This window comes from Oryza brachyantha, chromosome 11 (assembly GCF_000231095.2).
Source record: "Oryza brachyantha chromosome 11, ObraRS2, whole genome shotgun sequence".
Taxonomy (NCBI): Eukaryota; Viridiplantae; Streptophyta; class Magnoliopsida; order Poales; family Poaceae; genus Oryza; species Oryza brachyantha.
In genome coordinates this window covers 13,836,309-13,855,633 of record NC_023173.2, presented here as the reverse complement: position 1 = coordinate 13,855,633, position 19,325 = coordinate 13,836,309, and the positions used below count along the sequence as shown (strand labels likewise).

Genomic DNA, 19,325 nt, shown 5'->3' with positions numbered 1-19,325 from the left:
TACTGACATGATTACAGAAAGCATGTTGCATTATTGCATAATTGACATGACATAAAGATACAACTTGCATTTATAATATTACAAAGACTAAATATTCTAGTATAATTTTGAAACACAATAAAACTTTAATCATGTGAAAAAACATGTTGAAATTTACCCATGCATTTTTTATATAACACAAATTTAAATTGATATGGATGTTTTCAAAATTAATAAAATGGTATGTTTTTTCAAGTGAAAGCTATTTGGTAAGCATGTGCACGATTTGTTTGGAAGCATCATGAACTGACTGGCTATGAACAGTTGTAGCATCTTTTCATGCTCACCTTTTTGTACGGTTGTCTGGTTGATATGCATATTGTTGAAACCAGTACCGGTAATCAATACATCATAGTAGCTATTGAAAATAGAAAAATTATCATGAAACAGAGGGCAATTTGGCATAGAATGTTGTCCGTTATACCCGTGTCACACAACAACACGCTTTTGAAAACTTGCAAGTTGCATATGAAGTTTCAGTGGCGCTGAATTCCTACAACAGGAAGGTTTGGGGGCTTCTCTCATCAAGGACATCAACAGAAGAGTTCATGCGGTTTACCTGTACTGTCATGCTCTTATTCTACAATGCAAACTGCTGGAAGTGACAGGAATAAACTTTTTCCAAACGAAATCAATCCAGCATTGCATGAATAATCTCCAAAGTTACTTACAAGGGAGATCAAGGATATAGATGAAGAAATACTCACCGGAACATCAAAACATTACTGAATTTCTGTCGTCAATTTCTTCTGTGTTGCCTATGGAAGGGATTGCTTTATGGCAACGAGTTCCTTGATGATATCCCCGGATGGCAGCCTGCTCAATGCCCTTTCCTGGGAGCTAAGACATACCAAGCCTAAGAAGCAGCATTAGGCAATCGATCTTTCTCTTTATTGAAAAATCATAGTTGGTCTGAAGATATTTTCGATCAAGAACAGCCATGAGTCGACAACATCTGTCATGTTATTATGTAGGGCAAGCTCAACACATTCATGAAGGCTCAACCCTTGTCTGAATTTGCTATCAGTAGCCTATTCCCAGTTATAGTTTCTAAAACAAGAATCCCAGAACTGTAGATATCTCCACTTTTTGATAACATGTTTCTAGCACCATACTCTGCAGCATTCAATATTTTGAGAAATAGAAAACAATTAGATGATGTATAGCACTAGTGTCTACTTCTGGTTGATTCATGATATAGTTGTAACAATATAAAGAATAGAAATGTTTCTAGTGTAAAATTATTAATTTATTTTTTTTGTTTGAACGAAGAGCGGAAGACCCCTCCCATGGATATAGATGGCCATCAGGCCCGCCCGGGCCAGCACGGCCCAAGCACAGTAACCACACCGGGCTGTCCACGGGCTATACCGGCCACCTAGGCACGGCCCAATAAGCCTCGGACCGTGTTGTGCCGGCCCAGAACACGATGGGCCAATGTGTTAATAAATCTACAATTCCTTCCTTACCTTTTTGGGCTACGCGAATAAGTCTATTTTCCCTCCCTCTTCTTTGGGTTGTGCCTTTTTTAGCTAAAATAAGTCTATTTTACATACCTTCCATTGTGGGCTAAGCCTTATATAACTAAATTAAGTCTATTTTAGGTCCTTCATTTTTTCTTTTGCATCTATCGGGCCGTGCCGAGTTAGCCCAAGTGTCAAGGCAGCGGCCCAGGCCACGGCCCAACGGTCGGGCTGGGTCGGCACGGGCCCAATCCCCGTCGTGCTGGGCCGTGCTTGGGCCAGGCCAAATGGTCGTGCTATGTGTCGGGCCATCGGGCCTCGGGCCATATGGCCATCTATACCCATGGATAATAGTATTACAATAAGTGTTGAAATGAGCAATGTAAAACTAATTTCTTCATCTCTTCATTATTTATTCCAGAAACAAAGGGAAATAATAGTATAGACATCGGCAATAAAGCATATTAGGCTAACCTGGGGAAGCATAACCAATTGTCCCTCTAATCCCATTGAGCTCATTGACTGATTGAGAAATGAACCCCCTCAAGAAGAATCCTAGCAAGCCCAAAGTCTCTAACATGGGCTAACATATCCGCATATAGGAGAATATTACTTGACTTAAACATCACAATGTAAAACAGGTGAGGTGCCATGGCAATAAAGATAGTGCAGGGCATAAACATCAAGTAATATTGTCACTCTTTGAAGCAGATTCAAGTTCCTGTGCTCTGCCTGGCCGTTTGTGCTGCAATGTAACCAACCATCCAGAGCTTCAGACTACCATTAGGCATGAAGTCATAGACAATTGCTTTCAAGCCATTCCCATGGTTATCAATGCTTGAGAAAACTGTGACTATCTAGGCAAGATTCCGGTGTCGTATATTTCGTAGTGCTTCGCATTCGACAATGAAACTCTTGAGTGCCTTACGAGTTTGAAGTTCCAATGCCTTCACAGGAACAAGATTTATACTCTCTCCATCATGGTCATCTAACTGTCCCTTGTACACCAATCCAAATGATCCAGATTCCAGTAAATTGTTTCTTGAGAAATTATCCGTTGCTCTAACCAATTGTGAATAAGGCATAATAGATCAATCACAAAAGATACTAGATTTAATGTGGAAAACCCTCCTAAAGCAGGAGAGAAAAAACCACGGAGTCAACCAGCAAATATCTTCACTATATCGGGATAAGATTATAACACCGCACGGTGGCTTACAAGAGGTATATATGAGGTAAAACCCTAGAACCATACTCTGCGGCATTGCCGGCCTCCTTTTCGCTCCATCGAAGTAGGCCTTTCTACTAGCACAAATGAATTTGGATCATAACTCAACACTATGGGTGGCCATGCATGGAAATTGCTGAAGGGATATTTGATTTGCTTTTATTGTACCAAGTAAGAAGTTTGTAGAGTAGTGCAAGAATTACAAGTGTTGCAATTATAGAGATAAGCAATGCAATCAGAAATTCACGTTTTTCCTTTTGAACTGCCTGCTGAATCCATGAGTAGTTGACACTTCTCCAACAAAGTTGTTGAATGAAAGGTTAAGTGAATAGAGCATAGTAATGTCCCCCAGGAACTTGGGTATTGACCTGACAAATTGTTGCTGGAGAGATCAAAAGTTTGAAGGCATTTCAACTTAGAGCTGATGGGATGCTACCATGCAATAAGTTGTTTTGAAGATTGATAATTTGTTAGATTCTGCATGGAAATCTACCAGATTTTTTTTGACTCCTTGTTTCTTGTGGTATTGATCCCTCCAAGTTATTATGCGATAGGTTAAACATCATTGAGAGAGTTTTGATGTTGAATAAAGTGCTGGGTATTGGACCACTAAAGTTATTAGTTGAAAGACCTAGTGAAATCAAATTTGTCAGGTTTCCATGTGTACTTGGTATTCTACCACTTAAAGCATTCATGTTGAGCCGCAAATCATTTAGTTCAGTAAGATTTCCTAAGGTAAATGGGACGAACCCGCTCATGTTGTTTTGTGATACATATAGAGAAGGCAAGTTATTAAGCCCTCCCAATGAAGAGGGAATAGCTCCCATCCAAGGTCAAGACTATTTAGTAAACTTGAAAGATTGGAAATTAAATCAGGAAGAACTCCCCCAAACTTATTATTAGATAATACCAACTCTTCTAACTGGGAGCAATTTGTTAGTTTGGTCATGAATTCCCAATCTTTTGGTCCATTAGCTTCAAACGAATTGGTATAGAGAAGAAGAGCTTTGAGTTTTCTCAACCTTCCAATCTCTGGGGAAACAATGACACCAAAAAAAAAGTATCGAGCTGAATCAATGATATGTCGGAACAATTGGCTAGTGACACCGGGAATTTTTCATGGAACATGTTGTTATTTATGATTATCTGCCAGATATGGTGCCAAAGTGACTAATTTAGCTCTAGAACAATTTCATACAACCTCAGAACACCTCAAACTCAGGACACAATATGACACTTTTGCCCCAAGTTCTGCATCCTGAACTTCCTCAGTTGCCAAAGTTGCTAGGCATTCATAACAAACACTTTCTTCAGGGAATCAGAATTTTAGGTACAACAGAATTTCTACTGAAAACATGAAGAATTCTCTATTAGACCGGAGCCTTTTCAATAGAATACTGACCGACAGTCCACAACAAGGTGTGGTAAGTGAAGCAACTAGATTGTGGGTCAATCCTCACTCTAGATGCCATCTTTCATGTAATTATGAATTACTCCCTCTGTTTCATAATGTAAGATGTTTGATTTTTTTTTAATGTTTGATCATTTGTCTTATTTAAAAAATTATGAAAATATCATTTATTTTGCTTGTGACTTTCTTTATTATCAAAGAACTTTAAAAACAACTTGTCATTTTTTATATTTGTACTAAATTTTTAAATAAGACGAATGGTCAAACGTTACAAGTAAAAAAGTCAAACAGCTTATGTTATGAAACGGAGGTAGTGTTTAAGAAGGCCAACATTCATAAGAAGACTATTGATCAAGCTCTGACACCTGATGCCATCTTCCATATACTGAAGGATGACCAAGCTCAGTTTTCCATTTTACTCCTAGCAAACTAACAAACCAACATTTACGCATAAATTAGGAAGCCACCAGTATACCATTTCTGCCTTATTATACCAAGTGAGAGGGCAGTGACTGAAAACAGGCACAGCCAACCATTTCTACCAATCTAAGCTTTCTGAGTTGCAAAAGCTGTTTGACATTGAAAATGCAAAATTTTGTTACTGCAAAAGATAAATCTTGAGGCCTTGTGAGCTCACCGGATATTCTTCTAAGTCCGTAGAAATTGGGGTTGTACTGAAAGTAAAAAAAAAAAGGACCCAAGTGCTTCCGGCTTACCCATCTCTTCTCCGGCTCATCCATCGTCAGGATCTCCACGAAATCTGTCGCCCCCCCCCCCCCCATGTGATGGACGGCGCTACCTGCGCTGCGCCACTCTGATCTCCGGCGACCCTTTCCCAAAACCTCGCGCGCGCATGCATTCCGATCGCCGGACAACTCCGCCTCCGCCGTCGCTTACGGTTTTTGCTTTCCTCCGTTGCAGTGCAGACGAGTGAATGAACGGGAGGGACTTACACGATGGTCCCACATTCCAGTGACACGTTCGCCAGACTACATCGATGCCCAGGGAACTGAGTTTTGACGCCGATGCTGTTTCAAAATCTCTACACATCAATGGTGTCAACTAAAGAATTTTCTTTATCTTTTTTGAAACTTTTTTAATTTTAAAACTAAAATGCCACTGAAATTATTTGAGTCTAATTCCGTTGGGTCACGCTATTAAGTAGGCATACCATCAAGGCTTCTACCATGCTAATTAGATTGGCATGGTGGAAAAACGTTACCATGCCCACTCATTGTGGAGTGGACGTGTTATTTGACCACACCATGTATCATCATTTTACTTTTAATAAGGGCATGTTTGGTAGGACTCTGAACTACAGATCCTAGCTCTAAACTTCAACTTCATTGAGAGTTTTTATGTGGGAGTTGGAGAGCATATCAAAATAGTTTGGCTAGTTTGGTTTGCTCTGAAACTTCTAAAAGAGAGGATACGAAATATATTAACAATAATACCCATATGAATTATGTGTATTCATGATTAAGCTATAATTTAATTATGTTTCTTTTTCATGTAATTAAATATTGATTATTTTTCTTTTGAATTTGAACATAACTATATGGTTATAAAATGTTATATGACAGTTAACACACAATATAAATGTTTAGTAGTAATATATAGTAGCATTGTCATAAACATAAATGAAATGAGCACAACATAACATGCTATAGTATAAATCTATTGTGTCGCGAGCACTGCTGTCAAGCCCTACGCGCACCGCCGTTACGAACCGTATTGCGCTTTACGTACGGAGGGAGACAGAGAGAGAATAGATTAGGGTACATGAGTGGCAGATTCGAATAATTATAATAAAATAATAAAGGGTAGTATAGAAAATGCACTCTTACCATGGAAACATAATCTTGGATACGTTTACAGACATGATTACCACTGCATGACAGTTTGGTTTTTCACTCAGACGTACAAATTCCAAGTGAAACGTAACATAACATAACATAACATAACATAACATAACATAGTACTTCAGTGTACAATGCACAATCCAACAAGGAAAAGGTAAGAAATGATAAGAAACAAACACCCTAGAATGAGCTCCAAAATCTGACAAAGAGCTCAAGTATAGTCAGTATTCCCTACAAGAGAGATTGTTTGATGGCATTCAGTTCCTTGGTAATATCTCCGGTTGACATCCTATTTGATGGCATTTCCTGAGAGCAAGACAATCCAAGCCTGAGTAGTGAAACCAGGCAATCAATCGTTCCTCTGTATGAAGAATCATCCGCAGCATGAAGCTCATTCTCAAGGCCCAAAAGTTGAGTGTCAACAACTTCCATCAGTTTACCGTGCAGGCCCAGTTCAACGTACTCACGAAGGCTCAATCCTTGTGTGAACTTGTTGTCAGTAGGCCTCTTCCCGGTTATCGTTTCTAACACGAGAATTCCATAGCTGTAAATATCTCCATGAGTTGATACCATATTTCCAGCTCCATACTCTGTTTAATCAAAGTTTGCCAAAAGAAAAGAAGGTTGACTTTTATAGCACATATAAATGTAGTCCAAAATTTAAGGCAGATTCATAATATTATTGGCAAGAACCGTAAGCTGCTTTACATAAACCAAACTTCTTTTGCACCTTCGGGCTGACTTCGGTGCATTCTACTGGTAGTAGAATCTAATCCACACCGTTGATCTATTTTTATCTGACATTATGATTAAATTATATTACCAACAATATTAGATGTTATAGAAATTTTAAGGGGTAATATCATCCTTTTTATTGTGATCTTTATGGCCAGAAAAAACAAAATTATAAAATACTACTAATCAATTAGTTAACAAAGTATCAAAATACCCTTTTAAATCAACGGATGAGATTAGTTCTACTAGTAGTACTACCAGTAAAATGCAACGGAAGGGGACCCTAAAAGTTGTCTAGCTGCACATTTTATGAACAAAAAAACAAGGCGGCAACAAGGAAGCAAATTAGAGAAGAATATCAGGCTAACCTGGAGGAGCATAACCAATTGTCCCTCTAAATCCCACTGAGCTTCTAGACTGTTGGAGCGATGGGTTGCCATCAACAAGAATTTTAGCAAGTCCGAAGTCTCCAACATGTGCTATCATATCAGCATCTAGAAGCACATTGCTTGGTTTCAGGTCACAATGTACAACAGGTGTTGGTCCATGGCAATGTAGATAATCCAGCGCATGTGCCACATCAAGTAGTATGCTAACTCTCTCGAGAAGATTTAAGTACTCTGGGTTATCTGTGTGAGGATGCAACCAGTCTTCTAAGCTACCATTAGGCATGAAGTCAAACACAATTGCTTTGAAGTCATTGCCGGTGCTGTCAATGCTTGAGCAAGCTGTAATTATCTTGACAAGATTCCGGTGCCGTAGGCTTCGCAGTGCTTCACATTCAGCTCTGAAACTCTTGAGTGCTCCAGGAGTTTGAAGTTTCAGAACTTTCACGGCAATAATATCTTTACTTTGACCAGCTTGGTTGTTTAATTCTCCTCTATAAACAGTACCAAATGATCCTGATCCCAACAAATTGGTTTCTGAGAAACTGTTTGTTGCCCTTGCCAACTTTGAGTAAGAGATCAAAGGATGGCCTTCCATGGATGTGGTTGATGGCATCATTGTTTTTATTTTCTTGCACAGAGCCAGAAGCTTGTAGAACAATAAAACCAGGAGTACCGTTGCAACAAGAGACACAACAATAGGAATAACCAGAAATTTTCGCCTTTTGCGTGGTGCTTGTGATGGGCATCTAGGCAAATGTAGATCAGGCACGCCACCACAAAGTTTGCCATTCCCTTGAACTGAAATTGCAGAAACATTTGAGAAGACACCAAGCGTAGGTACTTCTCCAACAAAGTCATTGAACGAAAGGTTGACATAGCTGAGCATGCTAAAGTTTGATAGGAATGTGGGGATCTGACCAGACAAATTGTTACTTGAAAGATCAAGGGTTTGCAAGCCTTTCAGTTGACTCAGGAGTGATGGAACACTACCACTTAACATGTTATTTTGGAGATAGATATTCTGGAGAAATTGACAGTCACCAAGGGTACTAGGAATTTCACCTGATATTTTATTTGACCTGGCATCTAACAGTACAAGATTTTTCAGATTTCCAATTTGTTGTGGTATTGATCCCTCCAATTTGTTATTGGAAATATCCAAACCTTCAGAGAGACTGACAATGCTGAATACCTCGCTTGGAATTTGACCAGTAAAGTTATTGCTGGCTAGGCTTAGTGTCAACAAGTTTGTGAGGTTTCTAAAAATGTTTGGTATGCTACCGCTAAAAGCATTTTCTTTGAGTTGTAAAATATTTAGTTCCGTTAGATTACCTAGTGTCAATGGAATGGACCCACCAATTTTGTTGTTTGCTGTGGAGAGAAGCTGCAGATTTTGAAGCCTACCTATGGAGGAGGGAAGATCTCCAGTGAAATAGTTGTTATCAAGATTAAGTTCTTGTAAGCTGATGAGGTTATCAATATCTTTTGGTATGCTTCCAGAAATTTTGTTTGTGTCAAGGTAGAGATGTGTCAAAGAGTTGGACAAATTGGAAAGTGAATCAGGAAGGACTCCTCCAAAGTTGCAACTACTCAAGTACATCCTTTTAAACTGGGAACAGTTTGTCAATGCAGTTATGAATTTCCAATCATTTGGATATCTAGCTTCAAGCAATGTTTCTGAAAGCTGTAGAAACTTTAGATTTCTTAAGCCTCCAATCTCTGGAGGAACAATGCCGCTTAACAAGTTGGCACCAAGCTGAATCAGCCACAGATTAGAAGCATTACCAATTGATGCCGGGATACTGCCATGGAACTTGTTGTGATCAATTCCTACAAGCTGGAGGCTGGGAAGATTATCGAATGCATTTGGAGGAATGGTTCCACTTAGCGAATTTTGCTGGACAGTGAATGCCCGTAGAGATGACACGTTCCAGATAGAACTGGGTATCAACCCAGTTAAATTGTTAGAGCTTAATGTGAGCCTAGATAAACCAGACAACTTTCCTAAAGATGAAGGTATAGCACCAGACAACCTGTTGTAGTCGAGACCAAGAATCCAGAGGTTGGTGAGATTGCCCAAGGCAGCTGGTATCTCACCAGAGAATCTATTGACTCTCAAATTCAGCTCTTCGAGCAAAGGCAAATTGGCCAATGAGCTTGGGATCTCTCCAGAGAAACCATTCTTCTCGACATTCAAAAGAACAAGGCTTTTCAGGCTGGCACCGATCTCCGTGGGGAACTCACCTTGAAACCGGTTGTCACTCAGGTGAAGCATGGTGAGATTGGTGCAACCTACCAGAGCCACAGGAATGTTACCTTGGAGAGAGTTTGTGCTCAGGTTAAGCAGCCTTAGCCTGCTGAGAAGGCCAAGCTCAGGAGGTATCTGCCCAACTAGGAGGTTGTCATGAACATCCAGGACCTTGAGAAAGGACAGGTTGCCCAGAAATGGTGAGAGGTGCCCAGAGAGGCCAGAAGAGCCCAGCCTCAGTGAGATGACCCTCTCAGGGTGCCGCCGGCTGCAGGCTACTCCTGGCCAGCTGCAGTAGTGGCTGGACTTGTTCCATGATGCCAGCAAGCCCTCGGATGATGTGAGCACTGACTTGAAGGAGAGCAGAGCAAGCTCATCGGCTTTGGCAGTGGCACTGCTGCTGCTGCTCTCTGGAGACACCAGAGCATCAGAGCAGAAAAGCAGCAGTGAGAAGCAGAATAATGTGGCTGTTCCTGCCATGACCATGAGGAAGTGGGTACTGGCTACAAGTGCAGGATGGCGTCCTCCTCTATATATGCAAGGAGAAGCTTCAAAAAATATGATTGATGCAAATTTCTATTCTTTTTTATATATCGAAACGTATGCGTACATACACTCGTGTCTGAAACTCTGACAAATTAGGGAGCCACTGGTTCTCTGTCAATAAGACTTCGGTCAGTGTTTCGTCCCTGTGGAATTAGCCAAGAACCACTATCCTAACATTGACAAAAGCTGTCGAGTGGGATGGCAGATGATTAGAAAACGGCTAACCACATGAATAATAATGATATCCATTCAGCTCAGAAATGGACATTCAGCAGCAGTACTCTTTTGAACGATAGGGTTCCTTTCGTGCAAGTTTCACATACCAAATGGTGGCCCGTGACCAACAACAGAGTCTCACTGTTTTACGGAGAGATTTGAGTTTTTTTCATACTCCACAAATTAGGGTTCAATTATTTGCCAATTGCCATCTTAATCCACTTTTATTAACTCTGATAGTCCCACATGTCACACTTACGAATATCAGCATAACCAAGGTGACGACGAAAAAAAAATCAAATCATCAAATATATCCCATTGAGAAAATCTAAAAAATGTCACTGACAAACATCTAAGTCTAAGAAATGCCATTGACGAATGCGAATTCTAGAAAATGCCATCGTACAAACGAATTTGTCTGATAAATGTCATCGCCGTTAGGGTTTCATCCATTTTTGCCGTTAAATACATTGTTCACACTATAGAACTTAACTAAGAGATGCTGACGGAATCCTAACGGCGATGGCATTTTTTAAATAAATTCGTTTTGTACGATGACATTTCTTAGAATTAAGTGTTTGTCAATGGCATTTGTTAGATTTTCTCTATCCCATTTGACCAATTCAACATGATTACCCCCAAATTCAATAGTACCTCTCAAATGAGTCAAATCATAACACCCAACAAAACTCCCTCTTTAGCCTAGCAGCCTATATTTTCCATACAGAGGGCTTACGTCGATCCACCCATAATCTGTGGCTGACTTTAGTTAACTAAATAAAGTAAATTTTATTTTTAATATCTAGGGATGTCACTTGTTATCCATTAATTGCACACCTCATATCTGTATCATTTGGGTAGAGTATGTGTAAAGAGTAATTACCCGTTTAAATTTTATGCAGGGGATGGTATTACTCGTTTACCAACTTTGCTTATACCTATTCAGCTAATTATATAAACTCAAACCTAAAATTTTAAACTCACTTTCACACTAAAAAATGAACAAATTGAATTTGATGGGATGATTTATTAGGTACAAGATCAACTTTATGCAAATTTTAATCTACTAACAAAATGCCCGTGCGTTGCAACGGGCTTAAACAAAAGTTGAAAAATTACAAAAAAAAGCTCATTTGACCAATAGTTATAAGTATAAGTAGAAACAAAAGGATATGACTAACCTGCCAGCGAATCGATCAATGGTTCACAGTCGCGGAAGGTGGCAGGGTTCTCTCCAGCCTTCTTGTACTGGACAGAACAATAGATTGATTGGTTCACACATCTTTCTAGGGGCATCAGTTCATACCATGACTTGTGGCGTTCCTGCCTCATCTCTCCCAGCTGTCTTCGCACTCGATCGCATCTCTGAATATATATCTTTGCATTACGTTGCAGCCTTTGCATCATCGGTGAGATTTTCAGGTATGCGTTTGCACTTCTCTCTGACGACTGTCAATTCTTCTCCGTATTGATCGCATTCTTTGCAGAGGAGCCACGGACATGCTTGTTTTATTGGACCCCTTTCCCTGCCGGCGTTGAAAACGAAACTCACCAGTGTGAATTTTTCTTTTAACTGCTTGAAATCCGGTCTTGTTGCTAATCTGTCGTCTACAAAGTAATTTTGGGCCATGTGATGCTCGCTTTCATGGTCTGCTTTGCTTTTTAATTTTTTTAATTCTACTTAGACTTTGGCCTCATCTTTGGTACCTTTCCGTCCCAGCTGTGGTACTTTCAGAGTTTCAGGCTTTCAGCTGAGCTCATTTTCATCATGTAACTTCTTGCCTAACGCACCACACTATTTGATCTGCAGTTGTGCACATTTCCAATGCATAATTCCCTGACCAAACCAAAGTAAAGTCAGTCCACACGATGATGCATATCTCACATCCCAACCAAGTGACCAACCAATCCAAAGGGCTAGTTGGCTTGTGACGTTCTCACGCCCCTGATCAACTTCTGTTTTCTTTGGTTTTGATGAGACATTTCTTAACTTGTAAGGGAAAATATCTCTTGGGAGTGTTGTCTGGTGAGACATACACATTTTCATATATCAAGCTTTATCTTCTGGGTTTAAAAAAAGAACTGAACTGAATAAGCTTTATCTTGTGGGTTTAGGAACAAGAACTGAACTGAATGCCAAAACAGCAGGCGGCTCCCCTTTTTCAGGGCACAGAACAGTAAACTCCTGCGATTGCTCTTCTGGCTATAGCAATTGGCAAACAAATAAGAATTCGTTCCATTCTTATTGAACTTGCAGCAGCATTTCGCACCACAAAGGACAGCAAAAACACTATATTCAAAGAAGACTAAAACAAAGGTTGGAGCCTAGAACAGATCAACGCGACGACATGAGACGAGAGGCACACAATGCAACTGCAGTGGCATGCATGCCCCTTCTTATTTCCTTCTTCACTGAGCTAGACAAAACAAGCTAATCAAGATCAAGACTACGACGAAACCGAGAAGGACTTGATGGATGGATGTGTAAGCTGGATTGGCTCAACGCAATCTTGATTAATCGAACATGTACATATATAGCCGCAACCATACCATAATCTATCAACCGATTCTTGTTGTTATAAATCGGTTGATAGATTATGGTATGGTTGTGGCTATATATGTACATGTTTCGTGATTAATCAAGATTGCGTTTAGCCAATCCAGCTTACATGGTATCAGAGCCAGAGGTCTTGAGTTCGAATCCTGGCCAGCGCGAAGATGTGTGTACGAGGGGGTGGACATCGTGAAGGGCAAAGCAGGGAGTGTGTTGGGCTAAAGTTTTGGTTGGGTGGCGATTCATGAGGTAGGTGGCGGTGTTAAGATCCTCAACCCAAAAAGAGTCGGGGAGGTGAGCCTGAAACAGAAGCGAGCGTACAATGTTATTAAGAGAACGAAGAGTACGCTCAATTTTATCGTTTTGGGATGAGGTGTGCGGGCAGGACATGCGCATGGCGACGCCGTTGGTAAGGAAGAAAGACCGAGTGGCGGAGTTATTGAACTCGCGACCATTGTCGCATTGGATGTTACGAATGGGGGTACCAAACTGTGTCCTGGCATAGGCAAAAAAAAGTGAAAGAATGGCGAAAGTGTTGGATTTCAAATGAAGAGGAAATGTTCAAACATAATGAGAGCAATCATCAAGAATGACAAGGTAATATTTAAAACTAGACACACTGAGAACTGGAGAGGTTCACAAATCACAATGAATTAACTCAAAATTGGCCTTAGCCCTAGACAAAGAGGTAGCAAAAGGTAGGCGTATGTGATGACCGAGCTGACATGCATGGCATACTGTGGAGGAGCCGCCTTTGGGAGGAGGGATGACCAAGGAGCGAGCCAAACGGGCGAGGGCGTCCTGACCAATGTGTCCAAGCCGGCAATGCCAGAGTGTGGTGGTAGTGGTAACGGCAGCGAAAGAACTGGCAATGGAGGTGAAGAAATTCGCCGGAAAGGAGTACAGGTCACCAAAACTATTACACCCGACAATCACGGTCCTGGTAAGTAGATCCTTCACAGTGAAACCGAACTTGTCAAAGTCAATGGAGAGATTGTTGTCAGTGACAAACCGATGAACAGAGATTAGGTTATTGATAATGTCAGGTGAAACAAGAACATTATTGAGAACAAATATTCTATTAGCATGAACAAAGGAAGCATTGCCAGTAGCGGTGATGGGCAAAGAAAACCATTACCGACTATAATAAGCGAGGGGGCGGAAGAGGTAGGTTGGGTGCGAGAGGATAGGATACCGGTGTCCGATGTCATGTGTGAGGTGGCGTCGGTGTCCATGTACCAATCATTTGAGATGGGCGTCGTAAGGGTGCCAGTCTGAAATAGACTTGACAAAGTCCGTAGGTCCTAAGTAGGTGTTAGGCTGGAAGCGCCATACTAGGCTAACGGTTGGGCCGACAACTGCAGTTGTTGTGGCTGCTGAGGGAGGTCGACTGGAGAGAGATATGGGTTGGCCTGGGAGATCAGTTGTGGGAGAACGACCTGCTCATTGTCGCACCCACAAAAGAAGTGGGCCGAGGGCTAGAATCCCTAGAGCACGCAGCACAGGGCCACCCGGCCACATTTGAATTGTGCCGGCCCAAGGGCGCTATGGAGTGGGCCAAGCTTGTCCAGCGCGAAGATGAGAGGTGGAATGTCCTGCACCTTGGCTGTCGGTGCCTTGAGTGGTGCTGCCATTGCCGTTGTTGTTGTCGCCGCCGTTGCGTGACTTGCGGCAGCACCGATTTTTGTTGTTGCCGCTGCCACCTTGTGTGCTACTGCCACCTTGATTTGGGTTCCCAAACCCTGTGGAGTGCGCCGGGTTCATGCCACCGGTGCCACTGCGATTCCCACCACCGGTAGCAGCAATGAGGGCAATGGAGGAGATGGTGGAGAGGTTGGAGGAGCCCTTGTTGATCTCGGCGAGAATGAGCTGACTTCGAGCTTCGACGAACGTCGGGAAGGGACGTTGCGGAGGAAGAATAGTTTGGAGATGTTCATATTTAGAGTTTAAACCGTTGAACATTGCGAGGACAAGTTGTCAGTTGGTGATGGGGTCGCCGAGTTCACCATGAGTGTTAGCCATAGCCTTGAGACGTCAATAGTAGTCGTTCGTGCTGAGGTTGCCTTGGACAAACGTGTGGAACTCAGCTGAGAGGTTGATGGCTTGTTGTTCCTGCTGGCCGAGGAACATCTGCTCGAGGCAGAGCCAGACGGTGCGTGCGGTGACGACAGGCTGTATGACGGTCTCCAGGAGGTCAACGATGACGATCCCGTGGAGCCATGTGAGCACGATGCAATCCATCTGAGCCTAGGGCGCGTGATGAGGAAATGCGTCATCGGAGAGGACGTGGTCGGAGAGGGCGTACTTCCCGAGCGTCACGAGGAAGAGGACATGCCACTTGGTGTAGCTAGCCGCGCCGAGGTCGAGGATGACCGAAACGAGTGCCTTCATGTTGAGGACGGACACCGCCTGGGCATGGAGAGCATCGATAGTGTCGACGGCCGGAGGTGTTCCCCTGGAGGCAGAACCAGCAAGCACCTCGTCGCAATGTGGAGGAGGTTGGACACCAAGCGCGGTGAAGAGGCTGGCAAGATCGGGGCCAGTCGAATTGGCCGACACGTGGTGAGAGGATGGCTCATTGACAGGCGAAAGGCTGAGAACGGCGTGGAGAGACATGGTGTCATGGTGGCCGTCAATGGAGAGGGGGGCTGGATGTCGTGGTCGCTACGGTGGATAGGGGAGCGACGAGCGCAGAGATAGCCTCCCAGACAGCTTTGACAGCCGCAACAGAGGTGGTGTCGGCTAGTGCCGTGGCAGTGGCGATATCCTCCGTGGTGGCTGAGTCGTCGGCGGGACGGAGCGCCTTTCAGATGGCTAGGGTGGCTACATCGGTGACGGAGGAGATGGCCGCTGAGAGAGTTGTGTCGTCGAACGACATGGCGCCGGCAAGAGGACGTCGATGGAGGAGAAGCTAGGTTAGAGGAGAGTGGAAGCGATAAGATTGGTTGAGTCTGATACCATGTTAAGTTGCATGCACCAGTCAGTTACACCTAAAAGCCTAAGTTGATAGAGAAAGGCGGGCAATTCACTTTATACACTCCAATAGGATGAATCAAATGGCGGCGAGATCAATAGGCTAAGCAAGCTAGATAGGTGCAGGTCGGATGTAGGACTTGGAGCACTTGGCGACGCACTTATCGCCTGTCTCTGGCTCCATCTCCGCATTCTGCCACACCACCTTTCCGCCCTCTAGCCTCTAGGAGGACGGCAGGAGGTTAGTTTTGTCAATTTCGAAAATAAAAAATTACATTTGTAAATTATTTATAAATAAAATTCAAAAATCAAAAAAATCGATTCTTTAATGCACCTAGCTCCGCTAGGATGGAGTTGGTTGTTGCCCGGGGCTGATTGTTTGGTTTTTTATGAAACAAAGTTATACGGTATATTGAACATTAAAAGTAATTTATAAAAATTTTATATACATATTCTTAACGATCTAAAAACTAAGGCTGGAAAATAAACTATAACAAAAAACTCTCAAAATTAACTCCAAATTTAATGTTGAAAATTTAACTTTTGGCTTATAAGCATAGACAGAAGCAAAAAGATGAGGTGCAGATCAATCTACATGAGCTCCGTACATTCTCCTATGGCCACCGGGATGCTTTCTTTGGAGTTGGAGATAGTTCGAGCTTAGGTTCAGCACCCTAAGGGGTGATTCTTTAGCTTTCTTAGAGAAAAAATCAAACGATATATTTACAGACGAAAAATAATTTATAAATAAAATTCTTATATACATGCACTTATCGATTTAAAAGTCGATGCTGGAAATTAAACAATGACAAAAAAAACCATAAAATTAACTTCAAATTTAATATAAAAATCAAATTTTAGCCTATAAGCATAAACATGAACGAAAAGATGAAGATGTTAGGCTAGTGAGTTAGCTGATTGTCACCAAGTTCCAGCTCCCTGAGCAAGTCCAGGTTGCCCAAGTATGCAGAGATTTTCCCCGAGAGGTTGGAGTTCATGTGCAGAGCAACAACCCTTCCCGACCAGCTGCAGAAGTGGCTTGAAGCCTGTAACACCCCACTACTACACAGACTAGGGTGTTACTAATCTCCTCAACACAAACAAAATATAACTATGATAAACATAAGCATAGACTGGATATTTGGATAAATAGTAAATCAATTAAGCGGAAGCATACACTTAGATGCTAACAGTAAAGGAAGTCTTGACCATGGATAAAACATCACATGGAACATGAACAACGGTAAATAGTTTGACTATCCAATTAAAGAGTAAAGAAGTCAATAAAGGTGACAAAACATTCTATGGTTGTTTTCTTTTTCGTGTGGTGAAGACAGTGTGTGACTATAGGTCCCTCTCACATGCTCGCGAACACATCACAACACACCTGGGTAGAAAGAAAACAAGGGGTGAGATTGGGTAATCTCAGCAAGTGAATTATTTAACAAGCTATTGGTATGCGGTAATATTGTCATTCAAATTAAAACAAGTATATCAACACTCCTATTGTTCTTTCTCACATACTAAAATAGTAGTGCATCACATGTTGTAAACATTTTGTTATGAATGTAAATGAATGTACATATCATGCCATGCTCTTCCTCACCATACCCCTTCTCGAGAACGTACAGTGTTGTACCGGTACGGTCACAATGCTGTATGACATAACTTCCAATGCATGATATGCAATCCATGCTCAATGTATGATAAATACATGGCTTCTCAACCAACATCATCATTCTCATGAATAAATACATCAATTCAGTAGTCATATCATAAACAAAATATAAAACATATATATGAGAAAGATCTAACAAGTTATGTTATGGTTCTGTAATTATAAATTAGGTGGAGGCAATCAATAACAAGTTAAAATAGCAGCAACACCGCTATATCCACTTGTCTTTACTGACGAAGATTGTGGGCTTTAATTACGACCCGAAGTAGAACCACTTGTACAAGATCAAGTTTAACCACCAATACAAGAGTCAGGGCTCACAACATAAATACATACACGCTTCCTACGCTGAAAACCCACCCAAAACCAAACTATAAAATAAACCGAGAATCTCCCAACAAGAGCAGCATGGTTTAACAATTTTGCATCTTTAGTTCCACATCACATAATATAGTAAATAATATTATTTCTGAAACCTGAAGAATTATATCTACAACTTTTATTCAGTCATCACAGTTAAATTCTATCATTTAAATGTCCCAAAGATAGACACAAAACATTCAACTACGCTGATCAGGAAAACTGCACAGCACCTAGTTAAAAAGGCACTAACCACAAGCCACAACATAAATGCTGACAATTTTTATACAGTAGATAAAGAACAACAAGATCTACAACTTCGATAATTGTCATGTCTTCTGATTCCAACGTTAAGGACCTCTAAATGCCCTCTGAACTTCGACACCAAAAAAAACAACAGTAAACTGATAGTCAACTTCTGAAAATCATAAAGCCGAAACCGTTTGAGATAAAATCACGTCCTTTTTACAGATTATATATCTCAACGTTTTCTACAACTTTTATATAGAACAATCCCTAGGAAAATCGTTAAGAAGTCAAAAACTACTATGCAAACAAAACTGTGCAGATTGCGATCAAACCAACGCTAGGCCACGAGAAAACTCAGTTAATCTTCAACTTTTTCGCCCCCAATACTTGATCTAAACTCTAGAACACAAGCCAAACAGTAGGTAGAGATCATGATTGGAATATCTTTGTCTCCACAAGTGGCGGCAATGGAAAACGATCTTCTTCTTTCTCCCTCCCCTCCCCTTTCTTTCCCTTCCCTTCCTCCTTCCCTCCCTTAGAGTCTCCAACAGTGTACTGCCATGGGGATGACGTCCAATGGAGGCTAGGGGGAGGTGGGGATGCTTCCTAGGCTTATGGAGGAATACGAGTGACTAATGGGCCTTGGGTTTTCGCGTAGGCTGGCCCAAATACCCTTTCATCTTGGTTTATTAGCCGTTTACATTATTTTTTTAGATATTTAATCGATATGAATCTCCATTTATAATGTCTAGGGCATTACATGAAACCATTGGCTCAGGCTGGAGAGTGGAGACAAGTCAGACAACATGTACTTGAATGAGAGGAGCACAAGCTCATCGGTCATTTCGCTGCCGTGCTCGCTGGAGATACATGAGCATAGAGACAGAATAATAAGTGAGAAGCTGAACAAATGTTGTTGCTCCTGCAATGGTTAAGCCAGTGGCTGCATTTGCATCGTTGCATGTACTGATGTATTTTTATCTAGAAAAGCCTTCCGCTCTCTTTTCTATCAGGAAACAATATACTTTATTTGTGTATTAGTTTGGGACCATACTCAACTGTTTCCCAGAAGAATCTCAAAAGGATATGACAGAAACTCTGAATTCAACTTTGAAAATCTGATAAGATATGCCATTAAAAGTAACAACAGATCTAACAAACGATCCTAGAATAGTCTAAACGATACTAGATAGAGAGCTCGAGCCCCTACCACCCCATGCCAGATATACCCCTCATTAGAAGGTGAGAAGTTCACATCTAATGATATAGTAATTCCATCATCATTGGTTGCAGCACCAACATGCTGATCACGTGTTAAACCTACGTCATGGCTCTCAACGGATTGTACCAACCTAGAACCCCCGATAACAGAAT

General features: G+C 41.6%; 1 protein-coding gene and 1 pseudogene across 1 annotated transcript; both read right to left on the bottom strand.

The window, feature by feature from the left end:
• Positions 1–348: 348 nt before the first annotated feature.
• LOC102722164 lies at positions 349–2,587 on the bottom strand (annotated as a pseudogene).
• Positions 2,588–6,234: 3,647 nt separating this feature from the next.
• On the bottom strand, positions 6,235–14,653 carry LOC102721882 (receptor kinase-like protein Xa21). The gene is made up of 3 exons (XM_015842210.1): positions 14,293–14,653; positions 7,107–9,848; positions 6,235–6,593 (listed from the first exon to the last, which is right to left on the bottom strand). Exons 1-3 carry the CDS (start codon positions 14,651–14,653, stop codon positions 6,235–6,237), a joined length of 3,462 nt encoding a protein of 1,153 aa, XP_015697696.1.
• Positions 14,654–19,325: the final 4,672 nt, after the last annotated feature.